This window comes from Pithys albifrons, chromosome Z (genome assembly GCF_047495875.1).
Source record: "Pithys albifrons albifrons isolate INPA30051 chromosome Z, PitAlb_v1, whole genome shotgun sequence".
Lineage (NCBI taxonomy): Eukaryota > Metazoa > Chordata > Aves > Passeriformes > Thamnophilidae > Pithys > Pithys albifrons.
This window is the reverse complement of record NC_092497.1, coordinates 28,335,169-28,360,354: the sequence shown is the minus strand read 5'-3', so window position 1 is coordinate 28,360,354 and position 25,186 is coordinate 28,335,169. Positions and strand designations below refer to the sequence as shown.

The following is a 25,186-nucleotide window of genomic DNA, read 5'->3' as shown; positions in this document are numbered from 1 at the left end:
AAAACATCTGGTTCCAAAACCCTGCCAAGGGTAGGGTCACCTTCCATTAGACCAGGTTGCTTAGAGCTCCATCCAGCCTGGCCCTGCTTCCAGAGATGGGTCCCCACATCCATCCTTCTCTGAGCAGCCTGTGGCAGTGACTCACCACTCTCACAGTCAAGAATTTCTTCCTAATAATCTAATCTAAACCGCCCCTCTTTCAACTTAAAGTCATACCCCTGTGTCCTGTCACTACATTTTAAAATGCTGGGAAATATCTTTATTGTACTGAGAAGATTCAGAATTATACACCTAAGTGGAAAATTTCCAGCCTGACTTGCTGCCTGGAAAAGAAAAAAAAATTAATGAACCCTCTCTGGAACATATTTTGATGGTTTTGCCACAATCTTTCTTCAGTATCCTCTCATGGGTTGAATTAGACTTTAAGGGAGTCTTAATAGTTTTCACCTTAGAAAAATGAAAAGTATCCACAAAATGGAAAGTTAGAAATAAACAGAACCCATTGCAATTATGGGTTTGTGTTGTTCACTTCATAAACAACTTTGTTCTGATATACAACTGCAAATTCTCACATTTTAGGTGACTTGGCCTTTGTGGATCTAAACTTGCCTTCTGCTTATTATCCTGACATTTAGGAACCATAGATGGTATTGCAATAAGTGAATATTCTCTTTAGAATTTTACTTCAGCTGCTCAGCTGCCTTGCCTTAACATTACACTGCAGACTTCTCAAATGTCTGTGTTTCACCTGTGACTGCTGAGACTACATTTGACAATCTAGAAATGTATTTCTGGGGAGCTTTTGCCTGCTTTCTGAAGAATGAGCCATGTGTAAGCCAGTTTAAGCCAGTCCTGTATGCAGGTGGCACAGGCACAGGCACAGGCAGCACAGACATATCTGATCTAATGGAGTTCTTAAAACTTGTCCACTGTGTGAGACAACAGGACTTGTGGGAGCAGCTTCCCACGTGAGGAGTGACAGTGACACATGGGACAGGCTTCAGCTCGCTGCTGGAAAAGGTTTTACTCAGCCCATACAAATCCATTCCAAAAATCCCTCTTCGTATAGTGAGCTTTGTCCTTGTCCTTGCGTTAATATTGGTTTTGTTAAACATCTATTTGAGCAACACTAGAATTGAAATACATGGATTCTAAACTCATGACGGCTGGAGTCCAAGCTGATCAATATATAATTCTTGTTTATGTTAATGAAACAATTTGGATAGCTTATTTTTCATGCCACCAAATCCGTATCAGTGATGAAATCTTATGCCAAGGAGTTCCACGGGTAAGAATTTCCTTTAAAAGGCAGTTTTGAGACTCTTACACCCACAAGTGTTAAATGCGTCTCAAACCAGTTGCTTTTCAAATGCCTCTCATCTCTAACCATTTCTACATTAAGATTGATGCTTTTCAGTTGCAATTAGATTTTTTAAGAACTTGAGAATTTTCTTGAGCATTCTGTCTGCCAGGAACACATGGTGTAAACCAGATGCCTTTAGAATTTGTTATTTTATGACATTGCTCTTCTCTACCATGCTTTATTTGCCACAAATGCCACCAAATTAACATTCATAAACTGAGAGGCCAAAGATTTGTTGACTAAAATTAAATGGTTTGAATAGGTCAAAACCATCTTGTCTTTGGTACTATAACCTCTGGTATCTGAAAGGATTTCCTTTGAAATCTGTTTGTATTCTAATTGTGATGTTGTGGCGCTGAATGGGTTTTGTTGATTTTTTCCTTTTAGCTGCCACATATTTCAAAGTAACAGTTAAAAGCTTCAGAATGACAGACTTTAGAGCTCTTCATGACACTGGTTAAGATGTTACTAAACTACCTTTTCCCAGCGATCTGTGTGGGGAGTGAGATTTAGATCCACTTTGAGCAGCCCTGCAGGGGAGGATTTGGGGGTTCTGGTGGATGAAAAACTGGACGAGCCTTCAGTGTGCACCTGGAGCCTGAAAAGCAAACTGTGTCCTGGGGTGCATGAAAAGAAGTGTGACCAGAAGGGCGAGGGACAGCATTCTGTCCTTTTGCTCCAACCTCCTGATACCCCACCTGGGGTGGAGAGTCCAGCTCTGGAGTCCTCAGCACAAGAAAGACAGGGACCTGTTAGAGCAAGTCCAGAGGAGGCCACAAAGGTGGTCAGAGCGCTGGAGCACCTCTGCTGTGGAGACAGGCTGTGAGAGTGGGCAGTGCTCAGTCTTAAGATAAAGCTGTGGGCGGATGTTAGAGCCCCTTCCAGTACCTCAAGGTGGTGGTTAAAAAACAAGTGACATTTTACATAGGTAGAGAGTCATAGGCCAGGGGGGAATGGGTTTAAATTAAAAGGTTGTCTTGGGTTGTTAGGTCAGATGTCAGGAAGCAATGCTTTACTGTCAGGGTGGTGAGGCCCTGGCTCAAGCTGCCCACGGAAGCTGTGGATCCCCCATCCCTCGAAGGACAGGCTGGACGGGGCCCTGAGCACCCTGGTCTGGTGTAAAGTGTCCCTGCCCGCGGCAGGGGTAGCAACGAGGTAATGCTCAAGGTCTCGTTCAACCAGAACCATCCTTTGCTTCCATAAATCGCCTTCTTGATTTCTCAAAAGGCAGGCAAAGCCCCTTAAAATAGCACCAGAGATGTATTTTCAGAAATACTATTAATCCATTCAAGCAGAACATTCGTGCGTCAGTTTCCAGCTCACACACGACAGACCACAGCAGCGCATTTATAGCTGTTTCGTTAATCCACATGAAACGCCAGTTTCCCAGCGCTCCTTTGGGACGGGCCATCCAGTCGCGGCCCTCAGCACACATCCAGGCGGGGAGCGGCGCTGGGATCTGAAGGAGAGCACGGCCCTGCCCCGTCGGGATCGCACCAGAGAGTACACGGCCCTTCCCCTCTGGCCCTGTGTCTCCGCCAGCCCCACTCAGCGCCGCCGCCATGGCCGCCCGGCGTCACTTCCGCCCACACCGCGCAGCGTGGCGCATGCGCGACAGCGGTGCCAGCACGGGGAGCGCGCAGTGATTTCGGCGCATGCGCGGATGCGCCGCGGCGGTCCCCCCTTCCCCTCGCCCAGCGCCGTTCCCGCCGCGCCGCCCCCCCACTCCACACGCCCTCCCCTCTTCCCCCCCCCCCCCCCCCATCACGGCCTCGTCGATCTCCCGGGGGTTCCGGTGGTGCCGCGCCCTGCGCGGGGCCCCGGCGGCATCTCCGCGTTCGGGGTGACCTCCCGCGTCACGTGGCCGGGGTCGCGCCGGCGCCCTGCCCGCGGCCGCCTGCCGCCGCACCGCCTGACAGGGCCCGCGCCGAGGGTCCGCGCACGGAGCTCTCCGGAGGCGCCTCCGCCCTCCCTGTTCCTCCCCGTCCCGCGGGTCCGGAGCGGCGAGCCCGGCACTGTCCGCCGAGGCGCGGTCTCAGCGCCGCGCGGCGCCGCCCGCGCAGGCAGCTGGGCGGACAGCCCGGGCCGGCCTTCGGCGGCGGACCCCGGCGTGACCTCGCGCGGGCCGGGCGGGAGGCGCATTGATGTGCCGGGTGCGGGCCCGGCCCCGGCGGCAGCGGCGGCGGCGGGAGGGGCCGGCGGGGGCTCCGGTACCGGCACCAGCACCATGGTGAGCGCGGCCCGGGCATGGGGCCCACCTGGCGCAGGCCCCAGCGCTGGGACCGCCGGTCTGTGTGAGCAGCGCTCGCTGAGGGACCGACCCCGTTCCGGAGGGGCGGGCGCTGCTCGCACCGTGTAGTTTTTCCGCGGGAAAGGGCAGCGACGCACCGCGCTCCGGGAGTGTGGTGGGCCGGGATGGCTGTCCGTACGTGCGGGGCTCTCGTTGTTCTCCGCAGTTCCCGCAAACGCTGCAGCGAGGCAGGGCCGGTCTCCCCTGCTGTGCCCGCAGTGAGGCAGGGCCGGTCTCCCCTGCTGTGCCCGCAGTGAGGGGTCCAGAGGAAAGGGCCTCAAGCTGAGGCGCAGATTAGATATTAGATAAAACTTTTTTACTGTTAGGGTGGTCAGGCATTGGCACAGGTTGCCCAGGGAGGTGTAGGAGTCAACATCCCGGGAACCGTTCAGCGTCTGAATGTGGCGCTGCGTGATGTGATTCAGTGATTTTGGGGCTGCACTGGCAGTGCTGGGTTTGTACTGGGCTTTAAGTTGGATATCAGGAAGAAGTTCTTTACAGAGAGAATGGCCAGACATTGGAATGGGCTGCCCAGGGAGGTGGTGGATTCTCTGACCCTGGAGGTTTTTAAGGTGAGACTGGACGTGGCACTGAGTGCTATGATCTGGTAATCAAAGTGGGGTTGGATTAAGGGTGTGACTTGATGATCTCAGAGGTCTCTTCCAACCCAGCTGATTCTGTGATGATCTCACAGGTCTCTTCCCACCTTGACCATTCCATGATTCCGACTGGCAGCTCATATCTTTTGTAACAGAGTGTGTAAATGGTCTTGGGTATATCTAGAAACCTTTGCCAGGCACCTTGATCAACACTAGTTCGTTGTCAGTGCTCTGTGTGTGGCAGCACAGGAATGTCATAGAATGTTTTGAGTTGAAAGGGACCCTAAGGAAAAAAAAAAAACAACCCTGCCTTAAATTGCTTTTCACAACCAGTGTTTCAGCACTGCCACAATTTATTGCCCTGAATATAATGCACCATAAATGACCTTGTAACATGGTAGGAGAAGAGCAAAGTTTGACCAGTGGAATTGCTAACAATATAAACTTCTTGGATATGCGTTGCTTAAGTAGAGGAGGCCAAGTAATTAATACCAAATTATGTAAAGATATATGACTATAAAGATATGCTGAATTTTGTATTTAGATCTTAGTTGCCATTTAAAACAGTGGAGTGGATTGGCTCAGCTTTTACTGTGCTTACATTATAGATAAAAGGAACCAGGGATACATGAGTGCAGGTATGAAAGCATGCTATGTCTGCCATTGCTGTATTTCTCTTCTGTATGTGTTAATAGGCCATTTAAACTATGGCAACTGTGTTTGTTCATTTAAACTATCTAAGTCCTAAAAAATGCACTTTCCAGTTACAATTTTAATAAAATCTGCCTTTCAACCTTTCTCATAGATTTAATCACATGAGTCTACTAAAGTACCTTTTAATAGAATATATTGTGGCTTATGAAAACAACTGTATTTTTTTCTTATCAAGTCTTTTTGTTAATTTTTTCTTTTCTAGAGGTTAGAATATTTAATCATAACATCTAGAAATAGTCCTCTCATTTGTAGGAGCCCACAGGTAGTGTGGTCTATATCCATACTGGAAGCTACTTTGGGAAAGTTGAGAGCAAATAAGGCTTTTCCTCACAGTGTAGGTCCTTAATTAAATTGAGTGATTGCTTGTGTTGCCCAATGAGGTTGAAAGATCAGGTCCAGTTTTCTTTGCTGGGTGCTGGCAGTGTGGACAAATAATCTTTGTGTGGGGTTGCATGACGTAAGCAAAGTGAAAAAGGTGGTTGTCTACTTTTATCCTCTTTGAAAGCTGCATTCTCCAGTTCCAAAGCAGTTTCTTTTGCAACAGGAGGTTTATAAATCAAGTCTTAGACATCAACATCTCCCAAGTTGGGACTGCCAGGACTCATCTGTGCAGTTCCAGTCAGGCAATGACTTTAAACTCTGTACAAATGTCTTAATACTGTGCAGAGCTTTGGTGTTTTGGGCTGTTCGGCAGAGTCATCAAACACTTTTCGTTTTTTGTGCCTGAAATGATTCCTGTAAGTTCCTATGTTCTAAGGTTGGGAGCTTCCTTGGTTCCCACTGTGGTAGTTGGGGTAATACAGGGTAAACCAGATTTTTGAAATCTTTGAATAGTAATAATGGAACATAACTTTGTTTTTTTCCTGTGTAGTAGAACATCTCTCTGAACCAATTTTACTTGTAATTCAGTAGTACATTGCATTTATATTGGTGTTCAATACAACAAATACTCTGTATTGGCCTCTTCAAAGATAAATCTGCGTTTTTATGAATGCCCTTGTTCCGGCCATGGGGTTTCTGTAGCAATAACTTGATTTGCTTAATGATCTCTAGTTCTGTAATCTTTGTACTTGAAGAACCTCAGTAGGAAAAGTCACAAGACTGGCAGGTAAAGTGCAGTTCACTGACTAAAATACAGGTTTGGTTTTACACAAGTCCCTTTGTTTCAAAGGGTGTCAGGCACTGCTGAGTTTCCCACCTCGAAGTTTGTGGCTCTCCTTTGAATCTGTGCAAAGACACTGGGTAAGGAAGAAGTGACCCTTGGGTGGGAAAGACCTGAGAAGCTGAGCAGTTGGGTGGTAGCCTAAACTCCTAAATGTTTCATGCCACTTTGTACATCTTTTGTTCATCTCTGCTATGCTGTAAACAGTGGTAGGCACATGCAAATTCTAATTCAGGGGAAATTTGGTCATCGTAAAAGAAAAAAAAACTAAAATCCAGATTTTGAAGATATCTCTTGGCATAGATTTATTTCCCAATCTTAGCTTTATGAATATCTGATTTTTACAAATTGTAAAATTTGATCTGGCTCAGATTGCAGCCATTCTGACTGTAGGTACTTGGTGAGGGTGGTCCTTTTCACAGGAAACGTTCATTTTAAGATGTGACACAGCAAGCTCACTTTTCTTTGGCCATCTCATATAATTTCTGCTGTTTAGGAAACAATTTGGAATTGCATTTATGTTTTGGGAGAATGTTATCTTGCTTTTGCAAGCTGCAGCTCGAGCAGGGACATAAACACAGAGGAAACTTTTTATGGGGCGGAAATTGATATGTGTAAAAGTGGCAGTTGCTTGTAAAATCAACAATGTGTGTGGCTCGGCTTCGAGAACGAAGATTTGGGAAGGGCTGTCCCCACGTAGGTGTGCCCTTCCAGCCCGCGCAGTGGATTTTTTAGGTGAGGCTCAGCGTGCGCAGAACTGGCCCCACCGTTTAAGTCCTGAGGTTCATCTGCCACGGCCGAGCGAGCTTGGACAGTGACAGTGAAGTCCTCAGGGCTGGAACCTACAGCACCTGGCATTTCCCAGGAGGTCTCCCATCCAAGTACTAATCCGGGGCTGACCCTGCTTGGCTTCCGAGATCTGACGGGATCGGATGTCAGTGAGGCGTTTAACTGCCGTAAAAGCAACATTGTGTCGGCTGGTAAATGGTATGTCGAGAGTTTGTATCTCTTCAGCTTCCTGGCCTCACGGTTCCGCGTTTCCACGTGTGGAATTGCAGAGAGCATTTGTTACTTTCTCCCAGGCATCTTGCTGGTCACCACTAATAAAATGCCTCTTCCCTTTCTTACTTCGAAATTCACTGCCTTGTTAGCAAGTTTGCATGTTGCATTGAAAGAGGTTTATGCCCTGGATTAACTTCTATAGAATATTCCAGTGCAGTTGTGTAAAAATCTTGTTTTTACAACTCTTGCCACTTCAGAAAGCAAGCAGCTGGCATTACATTTCTGAAGGTGAAATTGTAACCTGGGTTCTACCAGCTGTTTTTCCAGGCGTGCAGTTGTGTCCCTGCTGCAGTCGTGGTGTCCAGTTGTCTTCAGCTCAGGGCCCTTGTCTTGCAGGGGAGGAGATGGTTATTGTCAGAGAACAGGCAGTTTCAAAGTCCTGTGTAAAGCAAGGTGTTTGAATTATTTGTAATGTGTACATACTTGGTAAAGAAAAGAAAGACAGGAAAACCTGACCTGTTGGTATAGGTGAGGAGGAATAACCTTGGACAAGGTCAAAAATCAAGGAGACTGGAGTGGTGGCTTTGCATAAAACAGCCTGTACTATCTTTGTGCTGCATGTACTGCAAGTCAGTGATTAAAAGAAAATATCCTTTAGGCAGAGGTACTTTTAGAAATTTGTTGATTTTTTTCCTTTTTTTTTTTTGTTGGTTCTTCTGAGATAGCCCTTGGTATTTTATAAGTACACTTAACTTGTAGATAAGAGTATTGTAACTTTATCTTAATTATTTATTCTTAGTTTTTGTTCTCCTGATTATCAGCAACTGTCTCCAGGTATGTAGCACAAGACTGAAAATGGAAGTCTAGGTTATACTTTTTTCAACCTTATGCTGTTGTCTTTTGGATCTGTCATTTTTTCTCCCCCAATTTTAAGAAATCTGGCTTTTTTCCTTTAATGTAACTGCTAACATAACTCCTGTGAGCCACTTATATGTTCTCTGCTATGTTTTATTTAAAACTTTCATGTAAAGTGTGCTGTGTTAGGCCAGCAAAGGTCAGAATACCTTACTTACTGAAAAGTCTGGAAGTGAGTGGAGTGCTCAAGGCTGGGAAGCAGAGTGGGGCTTGCTTTCTACTGAGAGAACAATGGGGATGTTGTGGAAATAAAAAAAAGGTAAAACAGGAACAGCCAACAATCAGAATTAAAGCCTGATGAGTGACTTGGAATGAAATGGCTGCTGGCACTGCTGAAGTTCCAAATCCTTTTCAAGGGTTGGACACTGAAGTGAAGCTGTGCTGATTCCTTTGTTCCCTCCCCTCCTTTCCCTACCTGTGCCTGGACTTGAGAGTGGGGCAGATGCTCTACACTAATCAAAGACTGAAATTTCACAATGTGGATGTTAATTGTGAAGTTAGTGTTAAATCCAGAGGGTTTGTTGTTGGCTGTTAGGTCATGTCAGAGCTGAAGAGATCTCAAACCCAGGTTTGTAATTAGTGATGTAGGTTTAAGGCATAATGTCTTATGGAATGCCATGCCTACAGATGGCCTGTAGATGTGTGAAGCAGGGGACACATATTACTGCCCCTGTGACCTGGGAATGCATTTTCACTTTGATGAGGCATGTAAGTGATTGTAGCAAGTTTCAATGGATTTTTGAGGGTTCTTTGAAAACTGCTGTGGTGTTCTGCCTCCCTGTTCCTTTCCAGTTTAAAATGAACCAAAATATACTATGCCTATAATACTGAGTGGTTTTAAATTTTTCTTTTTTTAAAGATAGTTCACTTTTCTAAACCACATACTGACTGGTTATTAACATTTCTCTACAGAGTGTGATAGGTGTGCAGCTGGTGCTTACCATGGTCATGGCTAGTGTCATACAGAAGATCATACCTCACTATTCTCTTGCTCGTTGGCTTCTCTGTAGTGGCAGGTAAGAGCTGCTGTACAGTGTGTGAATGTGGTAATGCAGTTATGCATTAGAGTAGTAATGGTAAAACATACTAATTTAGTTAATTTTCTTGAAAAGTAATTGATCCCCTGTTCTTAAATTTAGTACTGTAACATTGTGACACCTGATTTGCAGGCTCAAGGTAAAAAGACAGTGTTACTGTAAAAGAGCAGAATTGTTCATTGGTGCTCATTCTATCAGTCATAAAGTTAATTGTTCATCAGCTCTTATGTTAAAGGTACAAGGTACACTTTTAATATTAAAAAGCTAAACTGAATGCAAGACACTAAAGAATGGAAGGATTTTTTTTCTGCTGCTCTGCCTCTGTGTCGTTAATCCACCTCCTGATTATCTTTGTGTATAAACACTGCTTAGGTATTTATTGAAAATTCTGTTCTTTTTTTAGTACTTCACAGGACAGGATTAGTATAAATTTCAGTACACTGCTTCCTTGTAACAATAGATCAAACAGACATAATGAGTTGCAAGGGGAGCATTCCCTGTGTGGCTGTACCTACAATAACAATGAAAAACAGGAGCTGTTTTGAATACAAATCAGGATGTTAAATAGTAAAAGCAGTCATGGACACCTTTTTCCTTTCATAAGAAAAATACTTAGTATGATTAGAAGGTAATGTGCTGTCTTTTCTAATTGTTAACGTTTTGGGAATACCAAAACCTTTACTCCCTGATTTCTGAAGTATTCCTTGAATATATTTCATAGGAGTATTAATGAGTCTGGTATAATTTTTCATTGCCTTTTTTTCCCCCTCTGCGTCTCATGTTCTCCAACTTGTTTCTTTTCAATCTTCCGCATTTCATCACTCAACGTGTTGCTAATGAGAAGTGACTGTAAATGTTGTTTAGGTGTGTGTTAGGTACAACAGAAAACACTATTTGTCAGGTGAATAACACAAACAAGGATCATACTCTTTAACTGTTGTGTGAAGTTTCGTTGTTGACCACATCTGCAGGGTGTTGATCACCTTTTTCCTGCCCTGAAAAGAGTATTAATGAATATGAAACTACCTACCATTTATTTTTTAGGTCTGTTATCAGCAGTTCTCCAAATGGCATATTATACTTTTTGTGTCCTGTTTAAACTTTTATTTCAAAATTTCTAAATATCTAATTACTCTTTTAAAAGAATTGCTCAATATTATGCCCATGTTCTTCATTCTTGTGAAGTTTTTTCTCTCTGTATCCCTGCTTTAAGGCATGTGCCAATGATAGCGAGAGGTTTCAAATGTTTTTGTAATCCTTTTTTGAGTTCATCTTTGCACACCTTCAGAGGGATAAATACTTAACTCAGGATTTCAGCACTTGTGATTCATTAATTCTGCTCTTAGTGAAGTCAGTGGGAGTCACCTTACTGCCATTACTAAGTTAGTACTCTGGCAAATCTCATTGTTGCTTTTCAGTGTCTTTTATTTGTTTGGTAACTTTATTTTAGTGCATTGTAATTTCAGGCCCTATGAATAATCCCCTGAATACAGAAATTGTATAAAGAGTCAGGAATAACACTGTTCCAGAAATAAAAAGAAGTCAGGAGCTCCACTGCAGCAAGAATCTGAATTTTAATGGCAGAAAGGACAATAATTATTTTCATAGTTTAACTGACAGACTATCCTTTATTTTTACCTCATTTTTCCTCATTACTGTCTTTTACCAGAGGCATTTTCTTTGACAGACCTGTGTGGGTGGGGTAGTAGGGGGTTTTATACACACACCTGTACAGGTACAAACAGGGACACTGCTAAGCAGTCTAGTTGTCCCAGGAAAAGTTACCATCTGCTCCTCCTTTTCTTTGTCAAGAGAATTCAACTGGTCTTTGATTTCCAACAGTAGTTTTTAAGCCATTTGCTTCCAAAGGGTTGTCAGGCTTTTCTAAGCAACTTAGACTGACTTGTGTATAGACAGTCCTTGCCAGATGAAAGGGAGGATAAACCAACACAAACACTTCTGTGACCAGTTGGTTTCAAGATGTCTGTACAGGTCCATGCAGAGTTTATTAAAAGGAAGCACTGACATTTCAAAATCCAGAAGAATTGTTAGAATAGATAGAGATAAGATAATTACTTCTTCATGGAGTAAACAACTATCACTGACTGTCAAAAAGCTTACTTAAATTTGTAAAGAAATACAGACTTTTTCAATCTATGTTATTTTCAGAGCTTGAATGAAATATAAGAATTGGCAGCCTAAGTATCTGCATACGCCTTTGCATTTTTAACTGTTAAAACATTCTCTGCCAAAATATTGGTTTTAAGTTGCTTAGCTGTGTCAGTTGTTCTGTTTTCAGGGCACTTCAGGAGGACAGGAGGAAATGGATGTTTTGTTATGCGTTCGTTAATGACCTTCATTCAGATTAACTGGGGCATATCGGTGTGGCTGCTGCTATTCAAACTAACTTGGTTGTGTCAAAGCCACGGGGTAATCAGTTCTAGGATTTCAGTTTTAAACAAATATAAGCTAAAACAGATATAAACTACTTTTTGATTAGTTCTATCTTTATGACAATGTTGCTTCAGATCTCTTGGGTTTAGGATTTTTAAACTCAAGGTGTATAGGGTTTATTAACTGAAGAATCCCCAAACGTGTGTCCTATTAGTTGTAATTAAGTATCATTTGCAACATAATTCTGTATTGTAATTACGAGCAAATTGTGGTTTAAGTGTTTGGTTTGTGTTAGCCTGCTACACAGAACAAGAATTTTGGCTCTTCTGCTGCATTGGGTAGTATTTTCCTGTCTGTGTAGGAAAGATTTTGAAAAGATTCTTTACATCATAGGTGGCTTTAATCACATTTAATTAACTACCCAGGTTAACCTCAGCATGCCAGGTTCGGATCTGGGAGATTTTTGGATCATGTGAAAGATAGGAACAAGTTAACATCTCCAATGTAGTTGGTCTTCTTGCATGAAAGGGTTTTTCTCTGGTTTCTGTGTATCTCAGTCTTAACAAAGTCTCTTTTCCAACAAAATTTGTAAACCACAAATATTTTAGCTGGGACCACATATGCTAAGGTGCTGGAGCGAGTCCAGAGAAGAGCAACAAGGCTGGTGAAGGGACTGGAGCACAAGCCCTATGGGGAGAGGCTGAGGGAGCTGGGGTTGTTTAGCCCAGAGAAGAGGAGGCTTAGAGGTGACCTCATCACTGTCTGTAACTACCTGAAGGGAAGTTCTAGCCAGGTGGGGGCTGGTCTCTTCTTCCAGGCACTCAGCAATAGGACAAGGGGGCACAGGCTCAAGCTCTGCCAGGGGAAATTGAAGTTGGATATCAGAAAAAAATTCTTTCCAGAGAGAGTAATCAGGCATTGGAATGGGCTGCCCAGAGAGGTGGTGGATTCACCATCCCTAGAGATTTTTAAATGCAGATTGGACGTGGTGGTGAGTGCCATGATCTGGTAAATGGACTGGAGTTGGACCGAGGGTTGGACTCAATGATCTCAGAGGTCTTTTCCAACCCAATCCATTCTATGATTCTATGATAAAAATAATGAAACAACTTTCAGTCCTGGTTATGCTGAAAAGACAACCTGAACAATATTCAGCTCCTCTTTTCTTCCACAAAACTCTGTGTTTGTGCAAAGTCTGTGATATTTGCCATGTTCAGTTTTGGAACTGGCAGTGAATTCCTTCAGGGGAAATTTGCAGCATGCAACAGTTTGATGTTTTATTGGCTGGTACTGAAGTTCTTCACTCTTAAAGAGATCCCAAGATGGAGGAAGCTTTTCCAAAACAGAGCTGGGAATCAGCTTTGATGATTATTTTCCAACTCTACTGTACTATCTCATTGAAATTGGATGTGACATTATCTCTAAGATTCACCAACGTAGATTTGAATAGTGGCAATTAGTGGCCTCCTACTTCCACACACATTTACCAAGTCTGTTTCTGTTAATACTTGGTCTCCTTTGCCTCAGCATTTGAAAGTGGAGACCAGTGTGACATCTGTCCTGCATCTGGACAATTACCTTCCCTCACTGAGTGTGGAAAAGGCCTTGTTTCACCTACTCAGGTTTTTGACATACTTAGACATTTAAGTACAATATACCATCTTTGACCCTTAACTGTCTCCAGATTTCCTCTTTAGAATTTCCTTGCCACTTCCTGCCCTTTAAATGAATGAGGAATTGATAATGCGTTGATTTGTGAAAGTGGAAAAAACTTGTAGGTCAGTTACATGTAAATTAGTGATTTTTTTAATGTCACTTTTTCTAGTAGGATTTGAAGATATCACTGAGGAGGCATTTAGAAGAGAAATGTTGATATTATGATCTGCTCTGCTTAAGAAAAAGGATTGGTAGTGGTTATTAGATAATAGCTATTTCAGATTCTGGAAAACAGCTGGGTTTTGGAGGATGTAATAATATTTCATAAAATTATTTAGAAGATGGTTCTGGTGGGTAATTGTAGTGGTATAATTATTCTAATGAACTTTTTCTCCTTTTTAAAGGCCTTATTTGATGATACCTTTAAAATTTGGGATGTTCTGAGAACTGAAGGACTTTGATGTCAATGACAAAGCAGCAAAGCCTTCTAATTATGAATAAACTTCTCATGCTGAAGAGAACTGAAGTTTAGTTATGGTTTTGTTCAGGCAGGACAGCTACTGACACACAAAGGTGTCTTGCTTAGGAGTGGTAAATGGTGTCTTTATATCCATATATATCTGTGTTGAGATACAGCTTTTTAAAAGCCCCATTCTAAATTGCTAATACTGGTATTGTTATACTTGAGGTTTTCTTTTTCTTCAGTTTAAGGTGGTATCAACATCCCACTGAAGAAGAACTACGAATTCTTGCAGGCAAGCAAAGAGGGAAGAGCAAAAAAGACAGGTAAATATTTGTTTTAAGCTTTTCTTCCCCCCTCTTCTCTTTGTTTCTCAGCATATTCATGTAAACTTTGCCAGCCAGCTTTTGGTCTTTTGTGAGTTAAAAACTGCTAGTTGCATATGAGTACCCTGCTTGCATTAATTGTCCCAGTTCTTTACCAAAATACATTTTTTCAGTTTGAGTTGAACACTGCCAGATTTTGCAGAACTGGTTAATTTCCAGTCCACAAAATGGGCTGTGAAGCTGCTAATTGGTGGCAAGGTTTTTTTATTTGTGAATGTGTTCATTTAGATAAAAAATTGAGGAAATCAAGTCTTAGAATTGAAGTTCTTCATCTTGAAGCAAGAGAAGAAAGATTTGAATATGTAGGTTCAACACAGGATTATTTTGAGCTGGCACTCTTACACAGCTGTGAAAAAGGTAAATCTGCTCCTAGATGTACGATATGAGGTGTTTCTAGTGAAGACAGAGGGAAATACTAATCCTCTTGAACAAGACACCAGTGCAGAACTCTCTCTGGATTACTGTGTACAGTTCTGATCACTTATGTTCAAGAAAAATTAATTTTGTATGTGAACAGGTGAACAGAGCTGCTGGGATCATCCAGGAAAAGTCACGTCTGTCTTAGAAGAGGAGATTGAAATAGCTGGGCTTGTTTAACCTATCAAAAAGACAACTGAGAGGATGGCATAGCTGTCTCTCAGGTTAAGCTGGAAACAGATTTCTGGTTTCAGACACAAAGTTCTGAACAGAAGAACATGTATTTCCTAAGAAAAGTACAGCTGTGTCAAGAGCTGAGACATCGTGAGGTGGTGGAGCTGGCCATGTTAATGAGATATTTCTGAACTGGCTGTTTAAAGCAAACCAACACCCTCTTGGCTTTCTTTGTGGCAACACAGGAGGTTTCCTTTAGCCCTATTTCTTCTATCACAGTATGGGCTCTCTTATAAATTTACACACTTATCATATAATGTAACTTGTAATGTGATTTTTTTTCCCTATTTCCTAGCTCTTAAGATGCGTGGTTAGGAACGTTAATTTGCCTCTGTGATTCACAGAATCGCTCAGAATCACAGAATCATTTATGTTGGAAAAGACCTCTGATGTTGTTGAGTCCAACTTGTCACTGACCACACCATGTAAACTAGACCATGGCACAAAGTGCCACATCCAGTCATTTCTTCAACACTTCCAGGAATGGTGACTTCACTGCCCTCATGGGAAGTTGTCTTGGGTTGAGCTGGCAAAACACCAGCTGTCCAAGACAGAGTGAAAACGGTTCCTCTTCCCCCCAGCCAGCCAAGGGAAAAAGAAGAGGGAGAGGAAAAAACCCTCTACACTAGTTTTATGCTGAAACTACATGTATTTGTACAGAAAAGAGAAAATAAAGAGAAAACTACAATATAACAAGAAATAACTTCCCACTCTCCAATTAATACAAAGTCCATTACTCTGGATTCATAAGCACTCTAAAAGACACCCTGCAAGAAAGAGAAAGTATAACAAAATATTTCTACTTTTCTGAACTCAAACAAAAGGCAAGTAGCAGCAGCAGCAAGAGCAAGGCCTACTCCAAGACAGGAGCTGCACCATGGTCAGCTTGTAGCCCGGCTATGGTGGAACTGACTAAGCCGCTCCCACACACTGGATTTTACTCCTTTAGAGATGATGTAATATGGTATGGAATACAATATTATTGGCTAGAAGCAGTCAGCTGTTAGCTACCTCAGCCCAGCTCAAGTCAGCTATTTCCAGGCCTAGTCTGAACTTCAAAACCTAAATTTAGGCCCACTCAGCTAAACCTATAACAGCCGTTCATTCCAATTCCATGAAGACATTCCCTCGATGTCTATTCTGAACCCCTGCTGTCAGCTCGAGGCTGCATCCTCTTGTCATGTCACTGGTTGCCTGGGAAAGGAAACCAACCCCTGGTGGTGAGTAAAGGGAGACAATCACTTCCCTGGTGCTGTTGGCCACACTGTTGCTGATACAGGCCAGGAGGCCCTTGGCCTTAGTCAGCCTGGGCTCATGTTTAGATGCTATCAACCAGCACCCCCAGATCCTTTTCCACTGGACCTCTTTCAAGCCACTCTTCCCCCAGTCTGTGGTGCTGCAGAGGGTTGCTGTGACCAAGTGCAGGACTCAACTCTTGGTTTTTATTGAACCTCATACCTTTGACCTCAGTCCATTGATCCAGCCTGTCTAAATCCATTTGCAGAGTTTTCCTACTATCCAGTAGATAAACACTTCCACCCAGCTTTGTGTTATCTTCAGATTTACTGAGGGTACTCTTGATCCCCTCATCCAAACATTGATAAAGATGTTGAACAGGATGAGTCCCAACACTGATCCCTGGGCAGCACCGTCAGTGACCAGCTGCCAACTGGATGAAGCACCATTCACTACCACTTCCTGGGTTAAATTCTTCCATGTAAAATCAAAGCTATATAATAGTAATCCTTTTGCAATATTCTTTAAAATTCAGAAACTCATTTTATTTAACAGTTTTATGTGACAGATTAAGGTAAAATAATTGTAAATAGCATTACAATTTATAGCAATACATTGAGCCAGTGATATTTATTTATGTGTAAAATTACTTGTAATTGCGTATTTACAACTGTAAGTCCCCCCATGGGAGCCTTACATGAAAAACAATCACACTGCAAATTAATTGTACTTTGCTCTTATTGCATTTACTTAGCCTTGCCACTCTTTTGCCACAGTTGTAGTAGGTGCTTGTACCAGGGTGAATGTTAGTCACAAGAGCATGTAAAACTTCAAAGAAACTAAAGCCATAATGTGGAGACTTAAATGACATTTGCTTTGCTCTTTTAACAGCTGAATGAATAACACGCTTATTTTTTTAGTACATAAATGTACCTCTCTGTCCTCTAAAAATATGTCTGTTTTGGGGTAAAGACATAGTTAAGTAGGAATTGTTTGAGTCAGTCTGGATGTACTGATTTAGGTTGCACAAAATGGAATGCACATCCTCTTGTGAGCCATCTCAACAAGGAGGTGTGAAACAGATGTTATGGGAGAAATAAGGATGCATCTATTTGATACTCCCCATGTTTTTTCAAGATAAAGAATCTGCTTTGTCAAGACCATAGTCTTGAAAAATGTGATACCTGCTCCTTACTTAATATTTTCCCAATCCGAACTAATTAAAAGAGAAATGATGAGAGACAAGGAACTTGCTTGAAAATTAGGCATCGAAACAGCTGTAATGTGAACATTCAGTGCATCTTACACTTCAGTATATTCTGCTGTAGGTTGTAATAGCACATGAATATTAGGCACGTTTTCTACTTCAGAAGAATTTCTGTTGTATTAAATTGTTAGGCTACTGGAAAAGGTGCATAGCTACTATGAATTACTTTGAAATAAAGCTTTCAATGATCCTGAGTATGTTGTCTCTGTCTCTTGGATCGTGGGTCCCCTGAGATAATGAAAGTGTAGGAACACCAAGTTTTGTTGAGGTGAAATAGCTTTAGTCATCAAAATGCTGATCTCACGCAAGCTGACGGTACTCCTGGGTGCAAGCAGTAGGAAAAGAATCTATACAGTTTTGGGCAGGGAGGAACACTGGAGCTTGCAGGTAGTCAAGCAGTTGGGCAATGTTTGTGACTTCCTGTGTAGGTTTGCACAACCGGGTACTTTGGGTAATGTGTTGGATTCCTGTCCACAGTTTGTCAATTTTAAAATTCTTGTGCTTCAGATGATAATAAGAATTAATATAAGGGAGGAAAGGAAAGGAAAAGAAAGAAAGAAAGAAAGAAAGAAAGAAAGAAAGAAAGAAAGAAAGAAAGAAAGAAAGAAAGAAAGAAAGAAAGAAAGAAAGAAAGAAAGAAAGAAAGAAAGAAAGAAAGAAAGAAAGAAAGAGAGAAAGAAAGAGAGAAAGAAAGAAAGAGAGAAAGAAAGAAAGAAAGAGAGAAAGAAAGAGAGAAAGAAAGAGAGAAAGAGAAAGAAAGAGAGAAAGAAAGAAAATAAAAAGAAAGAGAGAAAGAAAGAAAAGAAAAAGAAAGAAAAAGAAAGAGAGAAAGAAAGAAAGAAAGAAAGAAAGAAAGAAAGAAAGAGAGAAAGAGAGAAAGAAAGAAAGAAAGAAAGAAAGAAAGAAAGAAAGAAAGAAAGAAAGAAAGAAAGAAAGAAAGAAAGAAAGAAAGAAAAGAAAAAGAAAGAGAGAAAGAAAGAAGGAAAGAAAGAAAAGAAAAAGAAAGAAAGAAAGAAAGAAGGAAAGAAAGAAAAGAAAAAGAAAGAGAGAAAGAAAGAAGGAAAGAAAGAAAAGAAAAAGAAAGAGAGAAAGAAAGAAGGAAAGAAAGAAAAGAAAAAGAAAGAAAGAAAGAAAGAAAGAAAGAAAGAAAGAAAGAAAAAGAAAGAAAAAGAAAGAAAGAAAGAAAGAAAGAAAGAAAGAAAGAAAGAAAGAAAGAAAGAAAGAAAGAAAAAGAAAGAAAAAGAAAGAAAAAAAGAAAGAGAAAGAAAGAAAGAAAGAAAGAAAGAAAGAAAAAGAAAGAAAGAGAAAAAGAAAGAAAGAAAGAAAGAGAAAAAGAAAGGAAAAGAAAAAGAAAGAAAGAGAAAAGGAAAGAAAGAGAAAAAGAAAGAAAGAGAAAAAGAGAAAAGGAAAGAAAGAAAAAGAAAGAGAAAAAGAACGGAAGAGAAAAAGAAAGAAAGAGAAAAGGAAAGAAGGAGAAAAAGAAAGAAAGAGAAAAAGAGAAAAGGAAAGAAAGAAAAAGAAAGAGAAAAAGAAAGGAAGAGAAAAAGAAAGAAAAAGGAAAGAAAGAGAAAAAGAAAGAAAGAGAAAAAGAGAAAAGGAAAGAAAGAAAAAGAAAGAAAAAGAAAGGAAGAGAAAAAAGAAAGAAAGAGAAAAGGAAAGAAAGAGAAAAAGAAAGAGAAAAAGAGAAAAGGAAAGAAAGAGAAAAAGAAAGGAAGAGAAAAGAAAGAGAAAAAGAAAGAAAGAGAAACAGAAAGAAAGAGAAAAAGAAAGAAAGAAAGAAAGAAAGAAAGAAAGAAAGAAAGAAAGAAAGAAAGAAAGAAAGAAAGAAAGAAAAAAAATAAAGAGAAAAAGAAAGAAATAGAGAGAAAAAGAGAGACAGATATTTAAAGAAAATGAAAAAAGAGAGAGAAAGAGAGAAAGGAAAAGAGAAAGAAAGAAATAGAAAGACAGAAAGAAAAAAAGAAAAAGAGAAAGAGAAAAAGAAAGGAAAGGAGAAAGAGAGAAAAAGAAGAAAAAGAAAGAGGGAAAGAGAAAGAAGAAAAAGAAATAGGGAAAGAGTAAGAAACAAAGAAAGAAGAAAAAGAGGGAAAGAGTAAGAAAGAAAGGAAAAGAAGAAAGAGAAAGAAAAGAAACAGAGAAAAGAAAAAGTATTAAGTTTCTGCTTGTATTCTCATTTCACAAAGAGCTGAGGTCACACTATTCCTGAAAACTTAAATATACAATTGATTGGATGAATTTCTTTTTAATGCTTATATCCTAATAACTTGTCTTTCTGTGGAAAATCTGTCTTTTCTAATTTCAGAGGTGGTATTATAAAATGTGGCAGAGTTTACTGTTTCATTGTAGCCATTTAGAAAGTTTAGGTATTGTGTTTGATTTTTTGTAATATAACAAAATTTTTTTAATGTACTTTAATTAGTTCTTTTTTTTAACAGTGGTGAGGTAAATTTTACCTTCATTAGTAGTGGTAATCTGTCGGATGAATTCCATCTAACTTTGCTTATTTTCTTTTAAGAGCACACTCTTTTTTCAATTTGAAGTCTACTAGTGTGACTTACTTTCAGGAAAGTGAAGATGGTGATGTTGGCATAGTTTCAGAACTCTAAATGAAAAGTGCCCTTTTTTCTAATTACTCACCTTTTTATATTAGAAAGCTGTCTTAAAGTTGTCTTTGCTTGATGACTGGTAGGATGTGTCTTTCAAGGACCTGGGGTAGTCCAGGTCTTGCAAAGCACCCTGTTGTGATAAGAGGGACTAAAACTTTTTTGTGTGAAAATTTTCATCTGTGGGACCACCCTGTATCTCTGAACAGAGAAAACCATTGGGCTGAGGTAAATGCTGGCCACTGGATCTTAGCCCAGTATATGTTCAGGATGCAGCATATAGAAGCCATTTTAAACCCATAGCACTGTAGTATGTTAAAGTCTGTCAAGGTAAAGCCAGGAACCGTTGACAGAATGTCACAGTTTTGATTTAAGCCTCCCTTAGTAACCAGTTGTAACTAGGGAAGTGGGCATTACATAAGTATTCCACATGTGTTTTCCACGTAATGGGGAAGGACTAAGAGATAGGAAGTTAGTTTTTTCCTTCTTCCTGCGAGGCTTGAAGAGCAGAGGGGGTCCAGGCATTGGTCCCTTGTTCAGAGCCACACAGAAGAAGAGAAAGGGAGTTGTTTTTTCTCTTGGGAGTTGTTGGTGAGATTGTATTTTTGCCTGTTTCTTTCCAATTTGGTGTTTTTAATTGTACTTGTCTGTTTTGTTTTTATTTTGTCCCTCCTTATTCCTGTTTCTCGTTCCCTCTTCCCTTTTTCCCTTGGGGGCCCCCTGAGGGTGTGTGTAAGTTGTATATGTAGTTGTGAATGTTAGAAAATATACATATATTCTGATTTAATTTAGTTTCTTTTGAGTTCTTGCTTTCTTTTCAGTTTTTTTTTCTTTGCTGAGAAGAGTAGGGGAAGGAAGGGAGAAAGCAGTCCGGATTAAACCAAGACACATTCGTAGTCGTTTCTCAAGATTTGAACTTGAAATGCTACTTTAGGCTAGAGAGATAAAAATATTTGCATTTGAGAAAAAAACCTGGTCTGCATTTTTCTTAAATATGAAATGTCATTATATGTTGAAAAAGATTGTCATACCTGTGTTTGTATTATCTACTTATTTCTTTATTTTAACAGAAAATATAATGGTCATATTGAAAACAAGCCCTTAACCATTCCAAAAGATATTGATCTTCATCTGGAAACAAAATCTGTGACAGAAAGGGACACTATTGGTAAGAATAACTGTATGCAAACAGTAGTATGTTATTTCAGATATATCCTGATTGTTTCTATCAAGTGTTAATTTGAGATGAATGCTGGAATATATCTTTTATAGGCAATGACTGAGCAGAAGTAAAACTGGTCATAAATGAGAAAGCAAATATTAGAGCTGAGTCTCCTTTCATATTCTGTGGGTGACATTTTAATGGCAGTATTGTGGAAAAGGGTGAGTAGGTGAAATCCAGCATGAAGCACAACTATTGTGTCAGGCTTCCATAGCAGTATGAGACAACACCCAAACAATCACTTCATTGTCTATTCAAAACAGAGTTTGTAGCTTTGTACAGGAAAATAACAATTGACAGATGTCAAACATATACTTCTTACTCACCTAAAATAAGAAATGTGCTGTAGCATTGAAAGATAGACCTTTTGACCAACACCTGAAACACTGAGGTGAAATGCTTGAAAATGCAAAATGACAATACAGAAATATGCAGCATTAAGTGGTTTGGAAGTTGCTATTTTTTTAAAAGGCAATTTTCGGTTCCTAATCATAATCAGTCATCCTGTTACAGAAAATTCATATATGGATATGTATGTAACTCTGATGCATATTTTCTTGCTATCTACATTTTCACATGAATGTGTTCTCTGTATAAATATAGAAAGAATGGAAGCATAGTCTTACGCAGGAGACTTCTCAGTTTAAATTATAGGAGACAGTGTTTCTTTAACACTGGAGAATTCTTTGAAGCTAACACATAAATAAACAAAACATTCCAAAGTTTGTTCGTGTTATTTCCTTGAAATTATACCATTTAATTGTCTACCTGAGTAATATAACATAGGATTTGACTGTCTTGGAGAGATTATGTATACAGTTTTTATTTTTGGGAATCTAAGCAGATGTTTTTTTTCAAAATAAGTATCTGATTTGGAAATATCCAGTTTGGCCAATTTCATCTGTTTGCCAACAGTTAGCTTTTCTGACTTTCAAATTGTGTAGGTGTAGGGAAGGGTTTTGGGAGGGACAGGCCACACTTTGTTGTCAGAAATTTTTCTTTGCAGTTTCCAGCACCTGTAGGAGCTCTCTCTTCAGATCATCCAGCCTGAATGCAACAAAATATGCCACAGAATTTTTACAGTGAAATTTACACAGTAATGATTGTTGTACAGGATATATCAACAAAATCTGGAAGAACAAACCTTCAGTATCTTGGATATTGGGGCTTTAATTTAAAAAGAAGTGGTCATATGTAGAATATTAAATGATTGCCAATGAGTTTTTATTCTTTAACAGTCAGAAGAACCTCTTACCTGGAGTTGCAGAAGAACTGAACTGTTTTCTTTCTGTCATGTGAAATCTAAATTAAAGTATGCTTTTTTGATTTAGGATGTTGATGTATAAAAGCTCAAATGATAAAAGTAAAATCTTATAGCCTTATAAATTTGAATAGTAATCAAGAAGGGAAGAATGAAGTTTACATTATTGTGTAAGTATATGTGGCTTTTTCACAGTTGCACTTAACTGAAAACCTTTTTTAATTGCTATCCATTCTGTATATGTCAGTAACTGCTGGATAGCATACCTTTAACAAACTTTCATTTTTCAGCATTGCATTACTTTCCGGAATATCAGTGGTTGGTGGATTTCACTGTTGCAGCTACGGTTGTGTACGTGGTGACAGAAGCCTATTACAGCATCGTGAAGCCCTCCCAAGAAATGAATATTAGCGTAGTGTGGTGTCTGCTTGTCTTGGCTTTTGCATTGTATCCTTTTCTGTTTTCCTGACTCACTCTGCATGTTCCAAATGGTTTACAACATTCTGCAATTCTTGTATGTCTCAGTGTTGTTGATGGGCAGGGTATACAAATATTTTAGCATTTGTGAAAAGGATCATGTAAGGTAATACCATTGTTGGATAATGTATATGCTGTATGTAGCCTGTGTAAGTGCTGGTGTCAATAGCTTATTTACATTAATACTAAATAATTTCTGGGAATAATATATGTGTGCAAATATGCAACTAGTGCCTATCTGTAGTATCTAGTAATGCTAAATTAGTTCAGTTTTGCTCAGTTTGGCAATCAGAATTCTGTACATAAAGTACTGCGTTTAGAAATGTTTGGAAATCAATTGAAGACTTTTTGTTTTCCATATGGTTAAAGCAGGACAAAAAAGTCTGACTTGTTTCATCTTTCCAATCTCATGTAGTGTTTAAATAACACTACAGTAATTGCAATTCTAGTTGAAACAGAGTTGTGAGTTATATATTGTAGGACAATCCACTGCAATAGCACATTCTCAACTGTGGTTTCGAATACAGGCCTATCACAGCTTTCATTTGGTCATCAGTTCAGAGCAAAACCCTAAAAAAGGTTTAAGTTGCCTGTCAATGCAAGTTTTCTGTCTCAGTAGTGTGAATATGCAAGTAGCTGTCTGGGTTTGGATAGTTCCTGGGCTCATGGGATGAAGTAGTGTGATCCTGAGCAGTGTGAGGAGTTAGTGTCAGTGCAGAAGGCTGCAAAACAAGGAAGCACAGTCCAAATTTTGTATTAGTGTTAACATCTCCATAAATATGTTAACCTAACTCATTCTAGGCATTACATCTTTCTGGGTAATGCAAAAAGTGATATACAGAGGTATTGCTAGAAATCCCTGTGATCACTGGAACCCAGTCAGATGAGAAAAGATTTCAGAAGAAAGGTTCATGTGTTGTGACATCAGGCTTCTGGGATGCTGAGAATACTGAAAATGTACTCAACTAGTATGTCAAGACCAGAAATGATTCTATGATAATTGACATGCTAGAGAAATTTGGTTGCCTCCGTATTTTGATTGACACCTGTCAACGTAGTATGTCAAAAATTAAATATAGAACAATTTTGTCATTTGTTGACAAGTGTTTCATGTTTTATGGCTATGTGTTCAGAGATGGTTGGTTGTAGTAAGGATTTGGCTGACTGAACAACCAAAAAAAGCTTTGAGAAGTTGGAACATTTTTCGGCAATGTCTTCCCGAAATGGATGTTTTAATTCAGTGCAGTAACCCACTATTAGCATTTTTTAATGTTCATAGTGTAGATAAGAAAATCCAAAAAACTAAGCTAGTGTGTACATCTGTGTGTTAACAGAAATTTAGTCTAAAAGCAGTAGTATTTGTGTTCCTGGTAGTATGGATAAGTACTTCCTGGACAGGGATCTCTCTTAGTGGAACAGAAAAGTAAATCTTTAAATGGCTACATAGTTTCAGGAAGACTAAAAGGTGTTTCTTACAGGCAGCGTTTAGAAGATTCACTGTACCATCTGCTCAGTGTTTTATATTTTTAAAAACCTGCAGTGTACTGTATTGGTTCATCCCCTTTTTTTTTCCCCTTCACCTACTGTCCAGGCCTGAAAAGAAGTAACAAAAGAACTTGCAAAAAACAAAGATGTTGAGGGGAGATTTAAGACAGGTTATTGTCATGACCTTCTGAGTGTGAATTTTGGCCTAAAAATGAGCTTTGCAATGTTTCTGAAACCTTGATTTGGTATGCACCACAATGTTTGAATTACAATGGTTTTATAATTCTTTTTTTACAGTTTGTTGCAGATAGTAAGTCGTAACAGATTGATGTATTGTACTCTGAAATTTGGAAAGCTAAGTCCTGTCAGAACAAATATTCAAAACTAGTAAATTGAATTATTGATCACAATTTTCAGTGTAGCAGTTGCAGACAGCTTACTAGCAAAGGGCTGCCTTTGTAAAATAACAGAATACTTTCTTGGTAGGAGAAAGAAGGTACATGAGGATAAAGTCCATTTTAACAGTAGCATGTGCCTAATTAACTACTCTTTTAGAGCTATATAAAATTCATCGTGGAGAATAACTAAATAAACTAGGTAACTTTTATTCTGTAAACTTTTAGTGTTGTATGCAAAGTTTCTATTGCAAAAGCAAGGCATTTAGGAAAACTAATCTCATAGTAAAATTAAAGCATTTCTCAGCTGAGAGGCTGTCTTATCTGTAAAGGTTTTAAGTTACCTGATTTCATTGGCAGGTTGGTAGATTTCAGCTACTTTTGGAAAACATTGATGACATAGCAAAGTTAAACAAGAGTCTTTACTTATCTTCACTGAAGACGGTCTAGGGAAAGTTGGTATCAAATCACTTAAAATAACATCTAAACCTTAAGCTATATGTTTTTTTTAACTTAGATGTAATTAGAACTAATACAGAGGAGTCTGGTTTTTAGTTATCAAGTTTAAAACCTCTGGTGAAAGGAGAAAGAGTGCCAGCAAAACTTCACTC

The 25,186-nt window shown here is 39.8% G+C and overlaps 1 protein-coding gene across 4 annotated transcripts in view; it reads left to right on the top strand.

Annotated features, from left to right (window-relative positions):
- The first annotated feature begins 3,392 nt into the window (after positions 1-3,392).
- The window catches only part of TMEM161B (transmembrane protein 161B), a 37,278-nt gene continuing 15,484 nt past the window's right edge, over positions 3,393-25,186 (top strand). Inside the window, exons 1-5 of one of the 4 annotated variants that reach the window (XM_071581453.1) lie at positions 3,395-3,593; positions 8,958-9,061; positions 13,838-13,918; positions 20,806-20,903; positions 22,509-22,665. In XM_071581453.1, the coding sequence (XP_071437554.1) occupies positions 3,591-3,593; positions 8,958-9,061; positions 13,838-13,918; positions 20,806-20,903; positions 22,509-22,665 (443 nt within the window). In that variant the 5' untranslated portion in view covers positions 3,395-3,590. The other 3 variants (XM_071581452.1, XM_071581451.1, XR_011700009.1) reach the window with 3 other exon arrangements.